Source organism: Pseudophryne corroboree, chromosome 6, assembly GCF_028390025.1.
Source record: "Pseudophryne corroboree isolate aPseCor3 chromosome 6, aPseCor3.hap2, whole genome shotgun sequence".
Lineage (NCBI taxonomy): Eukaryota > Metazoa > Chordata > Amphibia > Anura > Myobatrachidae > Pseudophryne > Pseudophryne corroboree.
This window is the reverse complement of record NC_086449.1, coordinates 546,673,080-546,699,735: the sequence shown is the minus strand read 5'-3', so window position 1 is coordinate 546,699,735 and position 26,656 is coordinate 546,673,080. Positions and strand designations below refer to the sequence as shown.

Below are 26,656 nucleotides of genomic sequence, written 5' to 3'. Positions count from 1 at the left end.
TGATCGTACCCGTAAATTTGGTGGGAGCCGAAGGTGTTGAGAAAGCAGAGTACCCCGGCTTTGCCCTGCTGTGCCATATTCCATTATCAAGACGGACAACCTCTACATGCTGCGGGTCACGTGGATGGTCATTTGGGAATCAAATCTCTGGAGCCTATAGCAGGGTATTTCCCGGGGTACTCTGCTTTCTCAACACCTGCGGCTCCTACCAAATTTACGGGTACGATCACCTTCCTGCCTTCATTGTGATTCACCACATGTGTTTTATATTTCTATATATTGGTCTCATTTTATGTTTATTTTATTAAATATTTTATCATATTTTGATAGCTCATTTGACATCTATATTGGAGATATCATGTCTACACGGATCTAGCGCCTACTAGGGAGTGGTCACATCTCTTTGCTAAATATATCTACTGTTGCAAGGTTGCCCGATAGGAGAATTTGGACAGATCAGGGCCTACTTACTGAGCATATATTAGACACGTGAGTGCATCTACTTTTGAACCCATATGTAAAAAAAAAAATAGTTCAGGACAATAAGATTCTTGAAATGAGTTCAAGATATAAAGAGAACACAGTTATCTACTTACAGTGAGAGGCCCTTTCCCAATTCCAGATTCGTAAAAAAGCATATTGATGTTCGCATGGACCAATGTAATAAGGGAACATACAAAAGTAGCATGTAATACAAATAGTCCTGATGTCCTCTCACACTCATGATTAATTAAGAACAAGAATGACTGCATTATTGTGGGAGAAAATGAAATACATGCAGTACTAGTTCTAAGGTAGTAGGTTGGACCTTTATGTGACATAATAAATTTTTTCATGCGCAGATTTGCTGGCTGCTGCTCCAATGTCTCTGAAGTGGGTATGCACCATCAAATGTACTTAGCTGACAAATAGGCACACTTGTGCAGACATGTCACTGTGTGTATCCATTTCTCTTTGACTCATAAAAAGCATTTCTGTTTGTATACTAAGTGGAGTTTTTAGTTATGTGTTATGTTTTTCTGTATCACATGTGTGTTTCTACGATTACAATGATAAAATGAAAAAACTGGTGTATGAGGAAGCTGTTGCCTAATAAGAGGGGAAAACCTGTTTCATTCATTATACTGAGACCTGGACTGACATGGAGGGTGGTACTGGACAAATGTATAGGTATTGCCAAATCGGTAGGAAACTGGCGAGCCTTGGAGATAGTGGTAGTATGTGGCCACTGCTTGTAGGCACATTTTATAGAAAAGCATCAGTGCTCAGATTAACAGTTTTATTTTATGTAGAATATCAATTTTCAACACTTGAAGAATATACTCTTTTTTATAATACAGGTTAAGTATCCCATATCCAAATATTCCGAAATACGGAATATTCCGAAATACGGACTTTTTTGAGTGAGAGTGAGATAGTGAAACCTTTGTTTTTTGATGGCTCAATGTACACACACTTATTTTAAAACATAAGTTATTAAAAATATTGTATTAAATGACCTTCAGGCTGTGTGTATAAGGTGTATATGAAACATAAATTAATTGTGTGAATATAGACACACTTTGTTTAATGCACAAATTTGTAAAAAATATTGTCTAAAATGACCTTCAGGCTGTGTGTATAAGGTGTATATGAAACATAAATGCCTTCTGTGCTTAAACTTGGGTCCCATCACCATGATATCTCATTATGGTATGCAATTATTCCAAAATACGGAAAAATCCGATATCCAAAATACCTCTGGTCCCAAGCATTTTGGATAAGGGATACTCAACCTGTAATACACAAATGGAGGTCAAATGACCAGTACTGTAGGTGTCAAAAGGGAACCTTACCTATGGTAGTCATTGCCTGGGTAGCACTAGGAGGTATAGATTTTATTTTTTACAAATATGTATATTTTTTTTCTGTAGTGTCTCTTGTGAAACAACCTAAGACAAAGCGTAAAAGGGTTATGCACTATATTGTAAATTAGGTACAATTGAATCTTATACTACTGTATGTGCTAACATCTTGTAAAGTGGACTGTATGCAAATCAACACAGTATTCTGCAGTGCTGCAGTCATGCTGAACAAAGGCTACAGAGGCACTTTATGTGTAACAAACACTTCCTGTATAACAAGGCTACAGAGGCACTTTATGTGTAACAAACACTTCCTTTATAACAAATGGATGGCAACGATCCAATTGTACAGTGAAATGAATATGCTGCACTATATAATAAACTGTTAATAAATAATAACAACAACAACAACTCCTTATTGTCTGATATATGGCCACCATATGTTTCTCATGGATTGTAATTGTTATTCATGTGCAAAAATTGAATAAACTGTAGGACCTAATTCTGAGATGGGAATGAAGTAAGAAAGAGCAAGTAACTGTGCACCTGGGCAAATCCATGTGCCCTGCAGGTAGGCAGATGTAACATGTGCAGAGAGATTTAGATTTGGGAGGGGCGTGTCCAAACTGAAATCTATATTGCAGTGTAAAAATAAAGCAGCCAGTATTTGTGGGCTACATGCAAAAGCAGCCAGTATTATTTATTTATTACCAGTTATTTCTATAGCGCACACGTATTCCGCAGCATTTTTACAGAGAATATTCTGCCATTCACATCAGTCCCTGCCCCAGTGAAGCTTACAGTCTATATTCCCTATCACATGAACACACACTGACATACTAGGGTGAATTTTTTTGGGGACCCAGTTAACCTACCAGTATATTTTTTAGTTTGTGGGAGGAAACCGGAGTACCCGGAAGAAACCCACAAAACACGGGGAGAATATACAAACTCCACACAATTAGGGCCATGGTGGGAATCAAACCCATGACCTCAGTGCTGTGAGGCAGTAATGCTAACCATTACACTATCTGTACTTACCCTGCATTGTATGCGTTTGCACCCCTCGCATTGCAACATGGTATGTCCAGTTACACAGGCACTTGCTCTTTCTTACTTTATTCCCAACTCAAAATCAGGCCCTATATTGTGGTAACTGACAATAGATTTGTGTTTGTATGGAATAAAATTGTAGAGATGCATAGAGAATAGGGGCCTGACTCAGAGTCTCACGTAATGCAGATATCACGTTGTGGAGCGATGTTTTTTTTTTATTCAAATGTTGCTTCTGCGTGTGCGTAGATTAGAACTCCCTAAAAACTCCAACGGCACATGTGTTATACAGAGTGTCCTCACAACAGCACTGGTGAGATTGAGACCCACTGTATCAGAGATCTCTTGGCAAAGTGCTGGGTGTTCCTGGGTGGCGCCTGTGAGGGGGCAAGTCATATACACAGAGATGGTCTGACTTATGGGTTGGCTATGGTAGTGTTGTGGAGGTTTAAGCATACACAGATGCTCAATCACTCAAGTGTTGAGGCCATACTTAAACAAGGAAATCCTCATCTGCCATAGGGTTGATGAAAGTCTTGATGGTGCATCTGATGGTGGCATCTAAAGGCACACAAAGGGGTATTACAGTGTTTATGGACACTGACAGTGGGCGTCTCAGCCCTTGCACACTGAGACGCATGGATGTACACTTTGTTGTGGCATTTGCATAAAGTCAGACAGATGACGCCACAAGATATAGCCACGACCGCGTCTGTGTCCACCTCTGAATCACGCCATAAATGTGACAGTAAGAAGAAGGCCGGTTTTTCAGAAGGAAAATATACAGTACTTGTTTTTTCTCAACTATATATTTAACTTCAGGAGAGAAATCAGTATATTCTGTTATTAATGTAGCTACAAATAGTTCTAATAAACAAAAGTTATTCTAAGCAATGTTGTCCTTAATATTCATTTTAGGTGCAGAAGAAGATGTATGTCAATTAAATGATATAACTTCTGAATCATTAGCAAGAAGCAGAGAAATGACATACCAATGGCTTCATACCCAATGTGGAGATGTAGGTACAACTAGGTCTACAGGACCTAAATGGTAAGGACCTTATTTGTGTGCACTTGTTTATCCATACCAAATACATTCTACAGTAAAACAGAACCTTTTCTGTGTATTTGTATCATCAGCTGATTCACACAACAGAGAGCAATGCTTCTCCTCTGTGAGTGTCTTAGTGCATGTGTACTAGAAGAGTACAGGGGAGAGGCGTCAGCCACACAGCTTTCTGTCTGGAACAGGGTCATGGGGATAGAGGCTAACTTGGGATATTGGCAGATTATGGAGGACAGGGTAGATCGGTCAAACTCTACTTACGTGCCCATTAAGGCACAGGATTTAATGTTAACATATCCTGTTGTCCTGATGTTGGACCCCATCTAGATAATATATGGATGAAGTGCTTCATTTTCTTAACCAAAATCACCTTATCAGGAAGAAAACATGCATAAGATTTATTATTAATAATAATAATAATAATAATATAATATTATTTAGAATTTCTATTACGTCCTTGAGGATGTTGGGGACACCAAAAGAACCATGGGATATAGACGGATCCGCAGGAGACATCGGCACTTAAAGACTTTCAAAGGGGGCGTGACCTGGCTCCTCCCTCTATATCCCTCCCCAGACTCAGTTTAGAAAATGTGCCCTGCGAGATGGAGGCACTCGGGGGAGCTCTAAGAGTTTCTCTGAAAAGACTTAATGTTAGGTTTTTTATTTTAGGGAGATCTGCTGGCTACAGACTCCCTGCTTCGTGGGAAAGAGGGGAGAGCAGTCTAGACCCACTTCTAATGAGTTTCAGGGCTCTGCTGCTGCTGACGGGATGCCTTCAGCTCCTGAGGGGAGATGAACGCCGGGCTCTCCTGGATGCTCGCTCCCACAGCTTGCCGTCCCCCCTCTTCAAGCCAGAAGACAGGTGAGTATGTGAGGAAAAGACATCTTCTCTTCAACAAAGACGGCATATAGAGGTACCGCGCAACGTGATTTGCTCAGTGCGCGCTAGGCTCCCGGACTGTACACACCGCTGGGTGCAGGGCGCTGGGGGGAGGCGCCATGGGGAGCTAAAAATACCTCATAAATAAGGCTGGCATATCTGTACAGTGCCCTGGCACTGCCCGCAAACCCCCGCCAGGATAAACATGTAAAAATAAGCGGGAAGAAGCGCGCCATGTTAGGGGCGGGGCTTCTTTCTCCAGGCTCACTCGGCACGTTTTCTTCCTCCAAACAGCAGCGCTGGTCCTTCCTCACAGCAGCAAGTACCAGGGGCTATAAAACGAGGGGGGCAGATTATTTACATACATATTATAGCGCTGCAGCTCTGTGACACTTGAGGGTGTTTTTCATACCTGCACTTTGGCGCTGGGGTGTGAGCTGGCTTCTTTCCTTTTGCTCCCTCACAGGCTTTCTTTTGGGTGCTGTTAGGGAGACAACATGTCTGAGGCAGAATTTTTCTCTCAGGGGGATAATTTATTGGGGACACCAAATGTTTTGGGGGTCCTGTGCTGATTGGTTAACCGCTTTAAATGCTTTAAATGATAATGTTACTCTATTAAATCAAAAGTTTACTGAATCTGACTCTCAACTGCAGATTTGGAAGAGATCAGTAGATGACGCTTTTTACAAGGGTCACTAAAACGTGGTGTTGACCAATTAGATGACACAGATACCGACACGGACTCTGATACCGGTGCCGATTATGCTGATTCTAGATTAGATCCTAAATTGGCTAAGAGTATTCAATATGTGATTGTGGCTGTCAAAGTAATATTACGTATTGACGAGGACCCCTTTACACGAGAAACGAGGGTCCTTATTTACAAAGAAAAGAGACGCTCGGTTTCTTTTCCTCCTTGTTTTGAACTAAATGACCTTTTTGATGGCATTTGGAAAACACCTGATAAGAAATTTCTCATTCCTAGTAGGATCAAGGTGGCATACCCCTTTCCCGCAGCGGATAGGGATAAGTGGGAAATACCACCCACAGTAGACAAAGCCCTAGCACGCTTGTCTAAACAGGTAGCGCTCCCTGCGGCTCAGTCGACGACTCTTAAGGAGCCGGCTGATCGTAAGCAGCAGGCTACTTTAAAAGCTATTTTTACTACCACGGGGACGCAGCTTAGACCGCTTATTGCGTCAGCGTGGGTTAGTAGCGCCATTGAAAAATGGGCTGAAAGTTTATCTGCGGATTTAGATACTCTGGATAGGGATAGCATCCTAGTGACACTTGGTTATATCAGGGACGTGGCTGCGTACTTGAAAGAGGCTGCAAGAGATGCTGGCCTCCCGAGGGCTAAGGCTAATGCTATGTCAATTGCGGCTAGGCGTGCGCTATGGACTCATCAATGGAATGCTGACGCTGATTCCAAGAAAAATATGGAGTCCCTTCCCTTTAAGGGTGGGGAACTGTTTGGTGACGGCCTTACTGATTTAGTATCAGCGGCCACAGCGGGTAAATCTACTTATTTACCTAATGCTCCTGCGCAACAGAAGAAACCGCACTATCAAATGCAGTCCTTTCGGCCCAATAAATATAGTAAAGGCCGAGGTAACTTCTTCCTCGCTACCAGAGGTAGAGGAAGGGGCAAGAGAACTTCCGCCTCCTCGAGTTCACAAGAGCAGAAGTCCTCCCCGGCTTCCGCCAAATCCACCACATGACGCCGGGTCTTTCTTACAGGAGACCGCACCGGTGGGGGCACGTCTAAGGCTTTTCAGTCAGGTTTGGGTTCGCTCGGACCTGGACCCTTGGGTGTTACAAATTGTGACCCAAGGGTACACACTGGAATTCCAAGACGTTCCCCCTCACCGTTTTTTCAAATCACCATTACCAGTTTCGCTTCCAGACAGAGTTCTAGTCTGTGGAGCAATACAAAAATTATGTCAAAATCAGGTTGTGATCCCGGTCACCCGGGCGCAACAAGGAGAAGGGTTTTATTCAAGCCTATTTGTAGTGCCGAAGCCGGATGGCTCGGTACGACCAATCCTCAACCTAAAATCTCAAAAATTTTTCCTGAAGAAATTCAAATTCAAGATGGAGTCTCTCCGAGCGGTGATCTCCAGCCTGGAGGAGGGGGAATTCATGGTGTCTTTGGACATAAAGGATGCCTACCTTCATGTTCCCATTTATCCCCCTCATCAGAGTTATCTCCGGTTTGCAATCCAGGATACTCATTACCAATTTCAGACGTTGCCGTTTGGCCTAGCCACGGCTCTGAGGATTTTCACAAAAGTCATGGTAGAAATGATGGTTCTCCTCAGAAAAAGAGGAGTTACAATTATCCCGTACTTGGACGATCTCCTGATAAAGGCGAGGTCCAAGGAAAAACTGGTACAGGATATTGCACTGTCTCTGTCGCTTCTACAACAGCACGGCTGGCTCTTGAACCTGCTGAAATCACACTTAATTCCAACAACCCGGTTGGCATTTTTGGGTATGATTCTGGACACGGTCCAGATGAGAGTGTTCCTCCCTCCGGAGAAAGCACTGGAAATTCAGAGTTTGGTAAAACTCATTCTGAAACCACCAACTGTCTCCATTCATCAATGCATTCTATGGCTGGGGAAGATGGTGGCGGCATACGAGGCCCTCCAATTCGGGAGGTTCCATGCCAGAGTGTTTCAGTGGGACCTGTTGGACAAATGGTCCGGATCCCACCTACATATGCACCGGAGGATAGTTCTATCCCCCAACACCAAAATCTCACTCCTGTGGTGGCTACACAGCTCTCACCTCTTAGAAGGACGCAGATTCGGGATCCAAGACTGGATCCTAGGGACCACGGATGCAAGTCTCCGGGGTTGGGGAGCAGGGGGTGACCTTCCAAGGAGTGACCTTCCAAGGAAGATGGTCAAGTCAGGAAACTCTTCTTCACATAAACGTGCTGGAGTTGAGGGACATTTACAACGGCCTTCTACAAGCGGAGCATCTTCTTCGAAACCGGCCTGTCCTGATCCAATCGGACAATGTGACAGCAGTAGCGTACATAAACCACCAAGGCGGCACAAAGAGCAGAACAGCAATGGCAGAAGCCACAAGGATTCTTCGCTGGGCAGAGACTCGGGTAAGCGTTCTGTCAGCAATTTTCCTTCCGGGAGTGGACAACTGGGAAGCAGACTTCCTCAGCAGACACGATCTACATCCAGGAGAGTGGAGCCTCCATCAGGAGGTCTTCTCCCTACGAATGAATCTATTGGGGGTTCCCCACATAGACATGATGGCGTCCCGCCACAACAAAAAACTACTAAAGTATTGTTCCCGGTCCAGGGACCCTCAGGCGGCGGCAGTGGATGCACTGACGTCACCTTGGGTGTATCCGTTGGTGTACGTTTTCCCTCCGCTTCCTCTCATTCCAAAGGTTCTGAGAATCCTAAGAAAATCACAGATTCCAGTGCTCCTTGTAGTTCCAGACTGGCCAAGGAGAATTTGGTACCCGGATCTTCAAGAGTTGTTAGTCGAAGATCCATGGCCTCTTCCTCTTCGCGAGGATCTGCTGCGGCAGGGACCGTTCGTCTATCAAGACTTACAGCGGCTACGTCTGACGGCATGGCGGTTGAACGCCAGATTTTAGCCCGTAAGGGTATTCCCGATGAAGTCATCCCCACTCTTATCCTTGCTAGGAAGGGTGTGACGTCGAAACACTATCACCGTATTTGGAGGAAATATATTTCCTGGTGCGAGTCCAAGAAAGCTCCAGTGGAGAAGTTTGACCTTGGACGTTTTCTCCATTTTCTACAAAATGGAGTGGAGCCGGGCCTTAAATTAGACTCCATAAAAGTGCAGATTTCTGCTTTGTCAATTTTCTTTCAGAAACAATTGGCCTCACTTCCTGAGGTGTAGACCTTTGTAAAAGGGGTCCTGCACATCCAACCTCCTTTTGTGGCACCTTGGGATCTTGATGTAGTTTTGACATTCCTAAAATCACATTGGTTTGAACCTTTAAGTAAAGTGGAGTTGAAATTCCTCACTTGGAAGGTTGTCATTTTGTTAGCATTGGCATCCGCAAGGCGGGTGTCTGAATTGGCGGCCTTGTCTCACAAGGGTATCTGGACTCCAGGTCGATAACAAAAAGGTCGACACGCCTTAGGTCGACGCCAATTGGTCGACACGCCTTAGGTCGGCATGGACAAAAGGTCGACATGGACAAAAGGTCATCAAGCAGTATGGTTCAGCATTAAGACAGAGACTGACTCGTCCCATACAAAAACAAAGGTGTTGGATTTTAGGAAGGCTGATTTTGTAGGGATGGGAAAATGTGTAAGTGATTCTTTGGCAGAGTGGAGGAACTTGGAAACAGTGCAGGAGAGGTGGGAAACATTCAAATGTGCAATATTGAAGGCAACAGACCTTTGTATCAAAACTGTTAGGAAAAACACAAGGAAAAGGAAGCCAGTGTGGTTTGCAAAAGAAGTAGCAAATATTGTGAGAGCAAAAAAGATGGCTTTTAGGAAATATAAGCAGACACAAAATAATGAAGACAAAAAGATATATCTTGTTAGACAGAAAGAGACAAAGAAGGTAATCAGATGTGCAAAGGCACAAGCTGAGGAGAAAATGGCCCAGTCAGTGGGTAAAGGAGGCAAAACTTTTTTTAGGTATATAAGCGAAAAGAGAAAAACAAAAGGCCGAATTATAAAACTAAAGACGGACACTGGGAGTCTTGTTGAAGGAGACAATTTAATAGCAGATCATCTTAATGATTATTTTTGCTCAGTATTTACTACTGAAAGAGAGGGAAAGGGGCCACAGTTAAGTTGCAGGGATATTCAGGAAAATGAAACAAGTACATTTACAGAGGAGAAGGTCCTAACAGAACTCTCAAAGCTGAAAGTGGACAAATCTATGGGGCCAGATGGGATACATCCAAGGATACTAAAAGAACTTAAAGAGGTGCTGGTAGCACCATTGACAGAATTATTCAACCAGTCATTAGCTACAGGAGAAATTCCAGGGGACTGGAAAAGAGCAAACGTAGTCCCACTGCACAAAAGTGGAAGCAAGGAAGAGGCAAACAACTACAGACCAGTGAGTCTTACATCAGTAGTAGGGAAATTGATGGAAACACTCTTAAAAGAAAGAGTTGTAGATTATCTCAAATCCGGCAATTTACAGGATCCCAAACAGCATGGATTCACTGGGGGGAGATCATGTCAAACAAATCTTATTGACTTTTTTGATTGTGTGACTAAAGTGATGGATAAAGGTGGAGCCATGGATATAGCTTATCTAGACTTTAGTAAGGCTTTTGACACAGTTCCACATCGCAGACTGCTAAATAAACTTGAAAGTTTGGGATTGGATATTAGGATTATTGAATGGATAAGATCTTGGTTGAAGGATAGAAAACAGAGAGTTGTGGTAAATGGAGTGCATTCACAGGAGGGAAATGTTACCAGTGGAGTACCCCAGGGATCTGTACTTGGACCAGTGCTTTTTAATATCTTTATTGGTGACATTGCAAATGGCATTAAAGGGAAAGTATGCCTTTTTGCAGATGACACAAAGGTATGCAACAGGGTAGACACACCAGGTGGGGTAAAACAAATGATTGAGGATCTAGGTAGACTAGAGGAATGGTCAAGAGTCTGGCAATTACAGTTTAATGCCAAAAAATGCAAAATCATGCACTTGGGTCTCAAAAATCCTAAAGCTAAATACAGTATTAATGGCACTATACTGGAAACTACTGAGGAGGAAAGGGATCTAGGAGTCACTATTTCAGATGACTTAAAAGCAGGTAAGCAATGTAACAAGGCAATGAGGAAGGCTAGTCAGATGCTTGGCTGCATTGGGAGAGGAATCAGCAGCAGAAAGAAAGAAGTAATAATGCCACTGTATAGGTCATTGGTACGGCCTCATCTAGAATACTGTATTCAGTTCTGGAGGCCATATCTTCTAAAGGATATTAATACATTAGAAACTGTACAAAGGAGGGCAACTAAAATGGTGCATGGCCTACATCACAAAACATACCCAGAAAGACTAAGAAATCTCAATATGTATAGTTTGGAGCAGAGAAGGGAAAGGGGAGACATGATAGAAACTTTCAAATATATGAAGGGTTTTAACAAAGTCCAGGAGGGAAACATTCTCCAAATGAAGAGAAGCAATAGGACACGAGGACATGCACTGAGACTGGAGGGGGGGAGGTTCAGGGGAAATTTGCGGAAAAATTATTTCACAGAAAGGGTAGTGGACAAGTGGAATAGCCTCCCATCAGAGGTGGTAGAGGCTAAGACAGTAGAGCAATTTAAACATGCATGGGATAGACATAAGGATATCCTTACAAAGAAATAAGGATCAAATAAGGTTAGTGATAAAAAATAATATAAAAAAAAATAAAAAAATAAGGGGCAGACTAGATTGGCCAAGTGGTTCTTATCTGCCGACAAATTCAAATTCTAAGGTCGACATGAACAAGGTCGACATGCGTTTTTCACAATTTTTTTCTTTTTTGGAACCTTTTCATACTTAACGATCCACGTGGACTACGATTGGAACGGTAATCTGTGCCGAGCGAAGCGGAGCGAAGGCACCATGCCCGAAGCATGACGAGCCATGAGAGGGGACGCGGTGCACTAATTGGGGTTCCCGGTCACTCTACGAAGAAAACGACACCAAAAAAACATAAAAAACTCATGTCGACCTTTTTCCATGTCGACCTTGTTCCTGTCGACCTTTTGTCCACGTCGACCTTTTGTCCATGACGACCTAAGGTGTGTAGACCAATTGGCGTCGACCTAAGGTGTGTCGACCTTTTTGTTGTTGCCTGGAGTCCCAGACCCCTCACAAGAGCCCTTATTTGATCTTCCATGAAGATAGGGCAGAATTGAGAACTCAGCAACAATTTCTGCCAAAGGTGGTTTCCTCTTTTCATATTAACCAACCTATTGTGGTGCCAGTGGCTACTGGCACTTTGGCTGAGGAAAAGTCTCTGGATGTCGTCAGAGCTTTGAAAATTTACGTTGCCAGAACGGCTCCAGTTAGAAAAACAGAGTCTCTATTTGTGCTATATGCTCCCAATAAACTTGGGTATCCTGCTTCCAAGCAGACCATTGCCCGCTGGATATGTCACACGATTCAGCAGGCTCATTCCACGGCAAGTTTGCCGTTACCTAAATCGGTAAAAGCCCATTCCACTAGGAATGTGGGCTCATCCTGGGCGGCTGCCCGGGGTGTCTCGGCATTACAACTTTGCCGGGCTGCTACTTGGTCGGGGTCAAACACGTTTGCTAAGTTTTACAAGTTTGATACCTTGGCCGATGAAGACCTAAAGTTTGGTCAATCAGTGCTGCAGAGTCATCCGCACTCTCCCGCCCGTTATAGAGCTTTGGTATAATCCCATGGTTCTTTTGGTGTCCCCAACATCCTCAAGGACGTAATAGAAAACAGGATTTTAATACCTACCGGTAAATGCTTTTCTATAAGTCCGTAGAGGATGTTGGGCGCCCGTCCCAGTGCAGCTATCTGCAGTTTAGGTCTGGTTACACACAGGTTGTGTTATGGTTTCTTCAGCTTGTTGCTAAATTTTGTTCATGTCCGTTGGCATGTGTTCAGTTGAATGCCATGTTATTCGGCATGTTTACGGCGTGAGCTGGTATGTTGCTCACCTTGTTGTTAATTCCTTTCCTCAAAATGTCCATCTCTCCGGGCACAGTTCCAAACTGAGTCTGGGGAGGGATATAGAGGGTGGAGCCAGGTCACACGCCCTTTGAAAGTCTTAAAGTTCCCATGTCTCCTGCGGATCCGTCTATATCCCATGGTTCTTTTGGTGTCCCCAACATCCTCTACGGACTTATAGAAAAGGATTTACCGGTAGGTATTAAAATCCTGTTTTAACTACTATAAATAAGTAATGTAGAATCTATCAATATAAACAGTAATAAGAACCACAGTTTTCTTTATATTTCAACTTGTCTGTAACATAAATAGTACACAAAAATAGTAAACATTTTATATACATTATATATACTACTTAAAGGTTACACTAATGATTTAATTGCAAACCGTTTTTCCCTTCTCTTGACTAAAATGGTCAAAACCAGAGGTGTGAGCAGTGATGAAATTATAAAATACTTCCTGCCAGTAAGGGGTTCCAAGATATCTGACCCTATTGAGTTGATAATCTACAGTGAAATCTTTACTATGGGTATACACTACAGTGCCTTTAAGAACACAGAGTATAATGAGAACAATGTGATATCAGTGTGAACCATTATGTTGTATTTTGTAGAAGAGAAAATCAGTTAATTTTTAGTAAATCGGAAAAATTACAAGAAAAATGTGCTCATTCAACAGTCACAGAAATCCACGCTGCATTCACTCACAAAACATCCACTTAGCAGTGGAACAAGTGCTTTAAACGTCATGTAAGGTCCCATCATAGATGTGGAAATGTAATCATTGAAGAAATACAATGGCTTAATTAAACTAGAACACAACACAGTAACATTCTTTTTTTGCATATCTCCCTCTAATATTGCCACTGTACTTTTCATGCTCCACATGCACACTTCACAGATAACAGCCAGAAATATGTGCATGCAAATTGAGTGTTTTCAAATATGTCAGCTAAAAGGAATTTCCATTTCTGTCCACCTACATCAAGTATGGGAATTACCACTTCTCAAGCAGAGTTAAATGGATATAATAAATGTTGATTTACTTTTATTGTAGCAAGCGTTTGCTGCCTGAATTGAATCATGAAGTTTTGAATGGGGGACGTGTTCAGCTTGTGGTAAGATTTATCCCCTACTTGCCTTTAAGGAATATTATCTGATAGTATTGCAACCACCAAATACTATGAATATATTTACATACAATAAATGGCCATATGTTAAACATGCCACAAAATTGTCTGCTATAATACTATAGATGGTTGAAAAACCATAAATAATAGATCTATAATTGTATCAAGGTGTTTTTCGGTGAGCTATGTAGCTTAGTAGCAAAGGTCACACGGGTTATATCAAAAACCAGAAATCAGAGGTTCTATTTACATGCTTATTATTCATGGTTGAGCATTTATTATTAGTTGTTATATATAGAAAACTGTAACTAAATGATATCTGCATTGAGATCAGACTGCATTCTGTTGGTTTACAATCTGTTTTGGCATAAGATTTGTTTTCAGTTTTTTTTCTTCTTTTTTTCATTTGTATTCTTGATAATGTATTACTTTTAAGGATCAGTTATAAAAGTAAAAACATACTGACTATCAATACAACTACCATATTTCTAGGCACATCATAACACAAAATGTGTCTTTCTGTGGTGCAGCGATACGGATGATTTCTCAGTCTATGTACCACTAAATGGCATGACCAGGAACCGACGGAACTACACCTACACTTTGGTGTACCATTCTATCCACTTTGTCTCTTTAAGATCAGCTGGACTCATTGGGAATCTCATATTCTTTGAAGCTTCCAACTCTTACTGCTACTGGACATTCCACTTGCCAAGGATTCATGATATTATCATTACACTCATTCTGCTTTTCCAGTTGATTGAGCACCCTTTAAAATGCACACAAGCTCTATCCCAATTGGTTTGCATTAAACCCATGCTTTTCTTCTCCCTGAAGCTAACAGTTTCATGCTGCCTGTTTAAAGCTGATTCGCCTATTCTAGAAAAAAATCACAAATTCCCCCAGCACACTGCAAAGGACCAGCAAATTAGATTTAAGTACTCAATCATAGTATCTCTCCATGACTTTGGCAAATAGGTGCACATTTCTTTGTGAATCTTATAGGGACAATTGTACGAACCTACTAGGCTGTTAAATAGAGCACTCCTACTTGCAATCTTTAGCACCTTGTACACTGTATATACTGCATGTAGATTTGGTACATAGAGCATAATCCACACATGACACAAAACCATATCTTTTTATGTGAGGTAATCACGAGACCACCTGTCGGGATCCTGGCGGCCACAATGCCGACGCTGGAATCTCAACAGGTGGTGAGATGCCGACACCCATAAAAGGAGAATATAACCTGTCACTAGCGCAGCGGAGCCACCGTCCCGCAATGTGCTTTCTAGCGCTTACCCCGATACCGGCATACTGGTGGCCGGGATCCCACTGCCGGTAAAATGTATGTATTCCCTTCTTACTGAGCTACTTCTTGAACAATAGAAGATCTTTATAATGCCTACCCACAATGACATTTTTTTACAGAACTAACAATGGAGCTGGTGATTTACACTTTATCACACATAAGAAAATTAACGTTTCAGTAGTTGATCATCTTCTAACTGCAAATATACAAACTGAGACTCCCACTTGCAGCTTCTCTCTGTGTGTTTAGATGCACCATCGGTCGCACCATCAAAACTTGCACCAGCCCATAGGAAGGTGCAGCTTCTCCATCTGAGTATGGCCAGCTGTGTAAGCAGCTGTGGTCTTTGGATGCAGCCACTTTCAGACACATAGAAAACAAACAAATACCAGGTCGGCGCTTGAAAATCCAATAATACTGCCAAATATAATAAAACAATTTATTTAGCTAGCAAAAAAATATATATATAAAACACAAAAAGAAACATAGAAAAATAAAAACTAATAATGGACCACAATAATATATAACACATAAAACTTGGGTGTAATTACACCTCAGATAATAGCATATATATGCCTATAATAAAAACATATAGGAGTGGGTCACCGGTTTTCACCTATATAGCTTTCAATATACTGGATTCTAAGTTGTTCAGTCTCTCACAGTTCAGAAAGAATATGTCCTCCGGCTAATAAATTCAGCCTCTGTAACCATATATGTAAAGTATAATTTTCCACGTGATGGATATGATATGAAAGAACCGTACGGTTTCAATTACTCACTGAATCGCTGTCCTTGCTTTCCTATGCACGGTGGGTAATGCAAAGCCGCTCTCTATCACCCTTTGCACGGGTTGCAAATATACAAACTGAGACTCCCACTTGCAGCTTCTCTCTGTGTGTTTAGATGCACCATCGGTCGCACCATCAAAACTTGCACCAGCCCATAGGAAGGTGCAGCTTCTCCATCTGAGTATGGCCAGCTGTGTAAGCAGCTGTGGTCTTTGGATGCAGCCACTTTCAGACACATGCCCGCAGCACACCACATACCTGTTATCTCCCAGGAACACCCTCTAAAATTCACAGAACCTGCATCTGATTCTGTACTGCATCCCTGAACACTGACAATCCGAGTACATGCATTGTGCTCCTCCCAGGCATCTGCAGAGATCGGCCTACTGCATTTGGCTATGACACTGCCTCTGACTCAGAATCAGGCCCTGTGAGTGCACACCAGATAAATACCTGCAAGTTTGATAGATAATTCCGGAAAAGGTTCAGTTGTCCTCTCCTCCAGAAACACTATAATGACATTATGATCGGAGAGGAAAGGGAGTGTTTAATGTTCTTACTTGGTTATTTTCTTTGTTGGAATGTGTGTGTACAGGTGGCAGTGGTATGGCAGAGTGTACATATGTACACACTAGTGGATGGCCTGAGATGTAGAACAGCCCAATTGCTTTACCAGGTAGTTGGTTTATTGGTATCAATTGTACAGCCATGCTCACAGATGCACTGGTCATGGAGCTGAGCTTGTGTGGAGCAAAGTGGTATTCAGCTCACCAGTTAGTGACTGTATCTGGATCATGGGGGGTAATTCAGACTGCATCTCTGTAGCGGCAGCAATCGCAGTCTGAATTTTTTCTGTAGCGTGCACTCCCCGGGAGCCCAGTGAGATGCTAAAAGCATCTCAGATCTGTGATCGCCTCTGCCTGATTGACAGGCAGAGGCGGTCGCAGGGCGGGAGGGGGCTTGCCAACGGCATTAAAACGCCATTGGCTGGGCATGGCCTGGTAAACGCAGGCATGTCAGGGACCGTTGGGGGGGCGGGCCACGGCAGCTGCGTGACATCACACGCAGCCGCTGCGACCCGGGACGTGGCGGGTAGCTCCCTGCCAGAGCGCAAGAGATGCACAGGCAGGGAGCTACTCTCTGGGTGCAAAAGCATCGCCGCCGTGCAGTGCTTTTGCACCAGTGCAGGGGGGGGGGGGGGGGGGGGCAGAGCCAGACATGCGGAGCGGACTAGCCCTGTGCTAAGCGTCCCCCCACATGTCTGAGAAAATGATCGTAGATGTGCTAAATTTAGCACATCTACGATCAGATCTGAATTAGGCTCATGGTTAGTTGTGTGGATGCAAATGGTACCAGTCTCTCTAGTGGTAAGAGGCAGGTGTCATAGTGTAATTGCAGGTCTATAGCAGGGTCTTCCCAGAGCTTAGTGAAAACGTCTGTCTCCCTGTTTGGCATTCTAACAAAGTGACAAAGTGGCGCTGCATATGCGCGGTAGTAGGTTTGGTGGCCATTTTGGTTAGGGTATGAAACCAAAATTATATCCCTGTAGAAACCAATATGAATTTTGCACAGTAGCACACTCATACTTCAACATTCTCATGGGCAAATATTGTTTTAATATCTTACATCAAATATTATAATAAGATATAATAATTGTATACCTGTGTACAATAATGTGGAAATTCCACTTTGAAAAGTAGAGTGAAATTTTTTGGGGAAAATTATGCTACTTTCATCAAAGATAAAACCATTACTTTCAGATGAACCATTACTCTACATCAGGCATGTCAAACTCATAGTCACCCAGCTGTTGTGAAACTACAAGTCCCAGCATGCCTTACCAGCTGATCAGTGGAAGGTATGCTGGCAAAGCATGCTGGGACTTGTAGTTTCACAACAGCTGGAGGGCCAAGAGTTTGACATGCTTGCACTACATCTTTTGAAATATATTTGTCTTCACAAGAAAAGGATTTGGGCAATGGACTTTAAGGTCTTTTTCATGGCCAATACCCCCCAGGACTTCCAGCATCGTTTTTCTTCTGGAGTTTTTGCATGCTCCTTCCCCGCTGATGGACTACCAACTGCCTCATGCTGGCTAACATTAGCCAGCCCACGGGGGTGGAGCAATAATGCGTGAGCCGAGATTGAGTGAGCCAATCATGACTCATGCCACCATTAGTGCATAGGGCAACGCACCGCAGCCCTACAGCCGCTGCTATACTCTGTAGTAATGACTGACAGGGATCTAAGCCAATGGCCATGCGTGCAACCTCTGCCATGTCACATTGCATTTGCATTCAGTGCAAGGATCCCTCCGGATCAAGCCCAACTACCTTGGGGCAGCTGTTAACCCTCTGGCCGCTGGGCAGTGCCGCTGATACTAGCATGTGCCCAACTGATAGCTGCTGCAGATTGTGTGCTGAACTGCCAGGACTGGTGATTGGTCACCAGCTTTGGTCTCAGCCACAATCTGCATAACCCACAAAGGCACATACCATTTGCACACACTGGAACACAGACAGCAGGAGCAGCAGGGTGGGACATCCAAACTCCTATCTGGCTGGAGAATAGAGCACCCACTGTAGAGGTACCATTAAAAATGTTATCTACATAAAGGGATTTTCATGGAGTCCTCATAACTACTACACAACCCGCTGTCACCCCAGGTACATGGGAGACACTGGGCATACATTAAGAATCCACAAGGCTGTGGATGAGACTTTTACCAGCTAACTGGACACCTACCACTGACATCTGGACCCAAATTTTGGTTACTCCTTACCCCACCACATCCCTGAACAGGGTTAGATACCAGCCACAGGCACCAACATAACAGCCCCTATTTATATGACAGATTTACCTGTTTGTGCACCCCACTGAGATATTCCACACACTCTTACCACGCAATTATGCCTTTATATTGTAACAGGAGCATTGTGTCTACCTTTAAACAATAAAGGCAATTTTAGTCCATACAAATTGTGAGGACATTCATTAGACTTTTAACTAGCACAGACTTATTTTACACACCAATACATTCTCAACATACACGGGAGATGCACACCCTAGTTGTATAGTCTCCCGCAACCCTACCACCTAATAGACTCTGTTCTGCGCTGTATCACCCCATATTCTCTAAACACAAAGGACAGAAGCCACCCCCCCCCCCCCCACACACACACACACACACATGTCACTTCCCAAGATGAGCGCAGTATTCACTATAATTAAATATGTAAAATATATTTATTTCCTTGGGGATAATTAACAGAAAAGGATTATACAAATATGCTGTAACCTGTAGCAAAACACCAGCAATTAATTTTGAACCATTAGGTGCAACATAACTTTGAAAGCAATTGTTGCTGTTGATTTTTTGTGCATAATACACTTACCCTGGTCTGTTTCTTTAAAAACAAATAATACATTACTTTATGTCACTAACTGTAGGGTGCTGTAAGCAAAGAAGATGATGACTTAGAACTTCTGTCTGTGAAGTCTGGAAGTACCTTAAGTCAGAACAGAGAAAAGAAATTGGAAACACAAATGAACTCAGCAGCATCTTCACGTTAGTAATGACTATTGGAAATAACATAACTTGTATAGGGATATGTTTATCTTTCTATTGTACAATAAGATAGTCATAGAGCGGCTGATGTATGTGTTAGGGGCAAGGCAAAAAAGTAACTTTGCATGCTTGACAACAAAAAAAAAATATTGCACTGCAGGTGGGGCAGATTTAAAATATGCAGAGATTTAGGTGTGTCCCAGCTCAAATCTAAACTGCAGTGTGAAAGTCAAGCTATTCAGAATTGTGGGCTACATGCAAAACCAGACAGTATTTACCTTGGGAGGCAGTCAATTTACCGGCTGCCAGAATAACGACACCTGGTGAAATACCGGTTATCGGAATCCCCACTTGGGTGGTGGTCAATGCCACCACCTCAAGGGGAATATAACCCTGTGGTGACCGAAGGTTGCCACCAGGCCTGAGGCATGGCGAGCGCAGCAAGCCCACGAGGGGACACACTGCGCTTGCAATCAATCAAGCCGTCAAGGGCCTTTTGTGACAAATGCCTATTGTGACCAGTGCTGTGTGGTACGGCCAGTAGGCATGTACGCCCCTATGTAGACAGCTCCAATGTCTCCCACATATATAAAAGTCCAAAAATTGCATAATCTTTTGAGCAAAATAGAGATACAATTATAATACTTATAATTTATGCCCGATTATGTGGCCAGATGGGCAGCTAGTTATAATCACACTGTCAGATGTAGAGCAGGCCTTTCCAACCTGTGGTTCTCCAGCTGTTGTAAAACTACAAGACCCATCATGCCTTGCCACAGTTTTGCTATTAGGGAATTCTAAAACTGTGGCAGAGCATGCTGGGATGTGTATTTTCACAACATCTGGAGAGCCACAGGTTGGCCAGGCCTGATGTAGAGCCTGTTTTTATGTGGAACTGCAGTACCATCTGCCCAATTTTAAATCTAACCCAGCATACCAAATTGGGGCTGCAAGGAGCACAATCACAGGACTCTTTCCATTGTATTCATTAGGGCAGCGGTATTAGTTTTCTCCAAAATTAGAGATTCATTAAAATCTTTTAATGTTTAGATTTAGATATCCTTTTAAATGATAAACATATTTTCTCTGACGTCCTAGTGGATGCTGGGGACTCCGTAAGGACCATGGGGAATAGCGGCTCCGCAGGAGACTGGGCACAAAAGTAAAGCTTTAGAACTACCTGGTGTGCACTGGCTCCTCCCCCTATGACCCTCCTCCAAGCCTCAGATAGATTTTTGTGCCCGAACGAGAAGGGTGCACACTAGGTGGCTCTCCTGAGCTGCTTAGTGAAAAGTTTAGTTTTAGGTTTTTTATGTTCAGTGAGACCTGCTGGCAACAGGCTCACTGCATCGAGGGACTAAGGGGAGAAGAAGCGAACTCACCTGCGTGCAGAGTGGATTGGGCTTCTTAGGCTACTGGACATTAGCTCCAGAGGGACCGATCACAGGCCCAGCCATGGATAGGTCCCAGAGCCGCGCCGCCGGCCCCCTTACAGAGCCAGAAGACAGAAGAGGTCCGGAAAATCGGCGGCAGAAGACGTCCTGTCTTCAACAAGGTAGCGCACAGCACTGCAGCTGTGCGCCATTGCTCTCAGCACACTTCACACTCCGGTCACTGAGGGTGCAGGGCGCTGGGGGGGGGCGCCCTGAGACGCAATAAAAAACACCTTGGATGGCAAAAAAAATAATGCATCACATATAGCTCCTGGGCTATATGGATGAATTTAACCCCTGCCAGAATACACAGAAAAACGGGAGATAAGGCCGCCGAGAAGGGGGCGGAGCCTATCTCCTCAGCACACTGGCGCCATTTTCCCTCACAGCTCCGTTGGAGGGAAGCTCCCTGGCTCTCCCCTGCAGTCACTACACTACAGAAAGGGTTAAAAAAGAGAGGGGGGCACTAATTACGCGCAGTATTAAAAATACAGCAGCTATAAGGGGAAAAACACTTATAAAAGGTTATCGCTGTATATATATAGCGCTCTGGTGTGTGCTGGCAAACTCTCCCTCTGTCTCCCCAAAGGGCTAGTGGGGTCCTGTCCTCTGTCAGAGCATTCCCTATGTGTGTGCTGTGTGTCGGTACGTTTGTGTCGACATGTATGAGGAGAAAAATGATGTGGAGACGGAGCAGATTGCCTGTAATAGTGATGTCACCCCCTAGAGGGTCGACACCTGAGTGGATGAACTGTTGGAAGGATTTATGTGACAGTGTCAGCTCTGTATAAAAGACAGTGGTTGACATGAGACAGCCGGCTACTCAGCTTGTGCCTGTCCAGACGTCTCATAGGCCGTCAGGGGCTCTAAAGCGCCCGTTACCTCAGATGGCAGATATAGACGCCGACACGGATACTGACTCCAGTGTCGACGGTGAAGAGACAAATGTGACTTCCAGTAGGGCCACACGTTACATGATTGAGGCAATGAAAAATGTTTTACACATTTCTGATAATACGAGTACCACCAAAAAGGGGTATTATGTTCGGTGAGGAAAAACTACCTGTAGTTTTCCTGAATCTGAGAAATTAAATGAGGTGTGTGATGATGCGTGGGTTTCCCCCGATAACAACTGATAATTTCTAAAATGTTATTGGCATTATATCCTTTCCCGCCAGAGGTTAGGGTGCGTTGGGAAACACCCCCTAGGGTGGATAAAGCGCTCACACGCTTGTAAGAACAAGGGCTCTACCCTCTCCTGAGATGGCCGCCCTTAAGGATCCTGCTGATAGAAAGCAGGAGGGTATCCTAAAATGTATTTACACACATACTGGTGTTATACTGCGACCAGCAATCGCCTCAGCCTGGATGTGCAGTGCTGGGTTGGCGTGGTCGGATTCCCTGACTGAAAATATTGATACCCTAGATAGGGACAGTATATTATTGCCTATAGAGCATTTAAAAGATGCATTTCTATATATGCGTGATGCACAGCGGAATATTTGCCGACTGGCATCAAGTCTAAGTGCGCTGTCCATTTCTGCCAGTAGAGGGTTATGGACACGACAGTGGTCAGGTGATGCGGATTCCAAACGGCATTTGGAAGTATTGCCTTATTAAGGGGAGGAGTTATTTGGGGTCGGTCTTTCAGACCTGGTGGCCACGGCAACAGCTGGGAAATCCACGTTTGTACCCCAGGTCGCCTCTCAACATAAGAAGACGCCGTATTATCAGGCGCAGTCCTTTCGTGGGCAAGCGGGCAAAAGGTTCCTCATTTCTGCCCCGTGACAGAGGGAGAGGAAAAAGGCTGCAGAAATCAGCCAGTTCCCAGGAACAGAAGCCCTCTCCCGCCTCTGCCAAGCCCTCAGTATGACGCTGGGGCTTTACAAGCAGAATCAGGCACGGTGGGGGCCCGTCTCAATGAATTTCAGCGCGCAGTGGGCTCACTCGCAATTAGACCCCTGGATCCTTCAGGTGATATCTCAGGGGTACAAATTGGAATTCGAGACGTCTCCCCCTCGCCGTTTCCTAAAGTCGGCTTTACCGATGTCTCCCTCTGACAGGGAGGCAGTTTTGGAAGCCATTCACAAGCTGTATTCCCAGCAGGTGATAATCAAGGTACCCCTCCTGCAACAGGGAACGGGGTATTATTCCACACTGTTGTGGTACCGAAGCCGGACGGCTCGGTGAGACCGATTCTAAATCTAAAATCTTGAACACTTACATACGGAGGTTCAAATTCAAGATTGAGTCACTCAGAGCAATGATTGCGAACCTGGAAGAAGGGGACTACATGATGTCTCGGGACATCAAGGATGCTTACCTTCATGTCCCAATTTACCTTTCTCACCAAGGGTACCTCAGTTTTGTGGTACAGAACTGTCACTATCAGTTTCAGACGCTGCCGTATGGATGGTCCACGGCACCCCGGGTCTTTACCAAGGTAATGGCCGAAATGATGATACTCTTTCGAAGGAAGGGAATTTTAGTTATCCCTTACTTGGACGATTCCCTGATAAGGGTAAGATCCAGGGAACAGTTGGAGGTCGGTGTAGCACTATCTCAGGTAGTGTTGCGGCAGCACGATTGGATTCTCAATATTCCAAAATCGCAGCTGATTCCGACGACTCGTCTTCTGTTCCTAGGGATGATCCTGGACACAGTCCAGAAAAAGGTGTTTCTCCCGGAGGAGAAAGTCAGGGAGTTATCCGAGCTAGTCGGGAACCTCCTATAACCGAGCCAAGTCTCAGTACATCAATGAAAGGGTTCTGGGAAAAATGGTGGCTTCCTACGAAGCAATCCCATTCGGCAGATTCCACGCAAGAACTTTCCAGTGGGACCTGCTGGACAAATGGTCCGGGTCGCATCTTCAGATGCATCAGCGGATAACCCTGTCACCAAGCACAAGGGTGTCTCTCCTGTGGTGGTTGCAGAGTGCTCATCTTCTAGAGGGCCGCAGATTCGACATTCAGGACTGGGTCCTGGTGACCACGGATGCCAGCCTGCGAGGCTGGGGAGCAGTCACACAGGGAAGGAATTTCCAGAGCTTATGGTCAAGCCTTGAGACATCACTTCACATAAATATCCTGAAGCTAAGGGCCATTTACAATGCTCTAAGCTCAGCAAGACCTCTGCTTCAAGGTCACCCGGAGTTGATCCATTCGGACAACATCACGGCAGTCACCCACGTAAACAGACAGGGTGACACAAGAAGCAGGAGGGCAAGGCAGAAGCTGCAAGGATTCTTCGCTGGGCGGAAAATCATGTGATAGCACTGTCAGCAGTATTCATTCCGGGAGTGGACAACTGGGAAGCAGACTTCCTCAGCAGACACGACCCCCACCCGGGAGAGTGGGGACTTCACCCAGAAGTCTTCCACATGTTTATAAAACTCGACAAGTATTGCGCCAGGTCAAGGGACCCTCAGGCAATAGCTGTAGACGCTCTGGTAACACAGTGGGTGTACCAGTCAGTGTATGTGTTCCCTCCTCTGCCTCTCATACCCAAGGTACTGAGAATTATAAGATGGAGAGGAGTAAGCACTATATTCGTGGCTCCGGATTGGCCAAGAAGGACTTGGTAACCGGAACTTCAAGAGATGCTCACGGAGGATCCGTGGCCTCTACCTCTAAGAAGGGACCTGCTCCAGCAAGGACCCTGTCTGTTCCAAGACTTACCGCGGCTGCGTTTGACGGCATGGCGGTTGAACGCCGGATCCTGAAGGAGAAAGGCATTCCGGATGAAGTCATTCCTATCCTGATCAAAGCCAGGAAAGATATAACCGCAAAACATTATCACCGCATTTGGCGAAAATATGTTGCGTGGTGCGAGGCCAGTAAGGCCCCGACGGAGGAATTTTCAACTAGGTCGATTCCTACATTTCCTGCAAACAGGAGTGTCTATGGGCCTGAAATGGGGGTCCATTAAGGTTCAAATTTCGGCCCTGTCAATTTTCTTCCAAAAAGAACTAGCTTCAGTCCCTGAAGTTCAGACGTTTGTGAAAGGGGTACTGTATATACAGCCTCCTTTTGTGCCTCCAGTGGCACCTTGGGATCTAAATGTAGTTTTTGGGTTCCAAAAGTCACATTGGTTTGAACCACTTAAATATGTGGAGTTAAAATATCTCACATGGAAAGTGGTCATGCTGTTGGCCCTGGCCTGGGCCAGGTGCGTGTCAGAATTGGCGGCTTTATCCTGTAAAAGCCCTCATCTGATTTTCCATTCGGACAGGGCGGAATTGAGGACTTGTCCTCAGTTTCTCCCTAAGGTGGTTTTCAGCGTTTCACCTGAATCAACCTATTGTGGTGCCTGCGGCTACTTGGGACTTGGAGGACTCCAAGTTGCTAGACGTTGTCAGTGCCCTGGAAATATAGGTTTCCAGGACGGCTGGAGTCAGAAAATCTGACTCGTTGTTTATTCTGTATGCACCCAACAAGCTGGGTGCTCCTGCTTCTAAGCAGACTATTGCTCGTTGGATTTGTAGTACAATTCAGCTTGCACATTCTGTGGCAGGCCTGCCACAGCCAAAATCTGTAAAAGCCCATTCCACAAGGAAGGTGGGCTCATCTTGGGCGGCTGCCCGAGGGGTCTCGGCTTTACAACTTTGCCGAGCAGCTACTTGGTCAGGAGCAAATACGTTTGTAAAAATTCTACAAATTTGATACCCTGGCTGAGGAGGACCTGGAGTTCTCTCATTTGGTGCTGCAGAGTCATCCGCACTCTCCCGCCCGTTTGGGAGCTTTGGTATAATCCCCATGGTCCTTACGGAGTCCCCAGCATCCACTAGGACGTCAGAGAAAATAAGAATTTACTTACCGATAATTCTATTTCTCATAGTCCGTAGTGGATGCTGGGCGCCCATCCCAAGTGCGGATTGTCTGCAATACTGGTACATAGTTATTGTTACCAAAAAATCGGGTTATTGCTGTAGTGAGCCATCTTTTCTAGAGGCTCCTCTGTTATCATGCTGTTAACTGGGTTTAGAACACAAGTTATATGGTGTGATTGGTGTGGCTGGTATGAGTCTTACCCGGGATTCAAAATCCTTCCTTATTGTGTACGCTCGTCCGGGCACAGTATCCTAACTGAGGCTTGGAGGAGGGTCATAGGGGGAGGAGCCAGTGCACACCAGGTAGTTCTAAAGCTTTACTTTTGTGCCCAGTCTCCTGCGGAGCCGCTATTCCCCATGGTCCTTACGGAGTCCCCAGCATCCACTACGGACTACGAGAAATAGAATTATCGGTAAGTAAATTCTTATTATCCACTTTACAGTCTTACTACTGTTATATTTTTGTGTTTTTAAGCACTAGTTAATTAAAAAATACTTTGCGTACATTTCCTGACATCAACTGATTTTTGTTGGTTAGATTTTATTTCATTTTAAGAGCTTACATTGTTGCATGTATTCTTAGGTTTTCTGTAATGTCACTGCCAATTTCAGCACCTAGAAATTGTATTACATATTTCTTTAGTGCTATTGTAGCGTATGATCTAGAATCCATATAGGAAATACAGGATGTAACAAATAACATTTGACATTGTGGGCAGATGTATTAAACTGGAGAAGGCATAAGGAAGTGATAAACCAGTGATATGTGCAAGGTGATAAAGGCACCAGCCAAATAAGATCCTAACTGTTAATTTACATATTGGAGCTGATTGGCTGGTGCATTTATCACCTTTCACTTATCACTGGTTTAACACTTCATTATGCCTTCTCCAGGTTAATACATCTGCCCCTATGTTACCTGCATTCTACTCACAAAATATGTTTTAAAAATGTTTTAGAACCCAGCTATGGTAACCTTGGACTGCACTGCAATCTGGAACAGGTTGATCTTTTTAGTCAAAAATTATTTATGATAAAATATTTGTCCTTTTTCATTCTTTTAGAC

General features: G+C 44.2%; 1 protein-coding gene across 1 annotated transcript in view; it reads left to right on the top strand.

Moving 5' to 3' along the window:
• The window catches only part of LRRIQ1 (leucine rich repeats and IQ motif containing 1), a 323,521-nt gene that overhangs the window by 295,862 nt on the left and 1,003 nt on the right, over positions 1-26,656 (top strand). Inside the window, exons 23-26 of the mRNA XM_063927664.1 lie at positions 3,816-3,948; positions 13,583-13,643; positions 19,212-19,329; positions 26,655-26,656. The exon at positions 26,655-26,656 is cut by the window's right edge and continues 1,003 nt beyond it. Coding sequence (XP_063783734.1) covers positions 3,816-3,948; positions 13,583-13,643; positions 19,212-19,329; positions 26,655-26,656 — 314 coding nt within the window. The remainder of the gene's footprint in view (positions 1-3,815; positions 3,949-13,582; positions 13,644-19,211; positions 19,330-26,654) is intronic.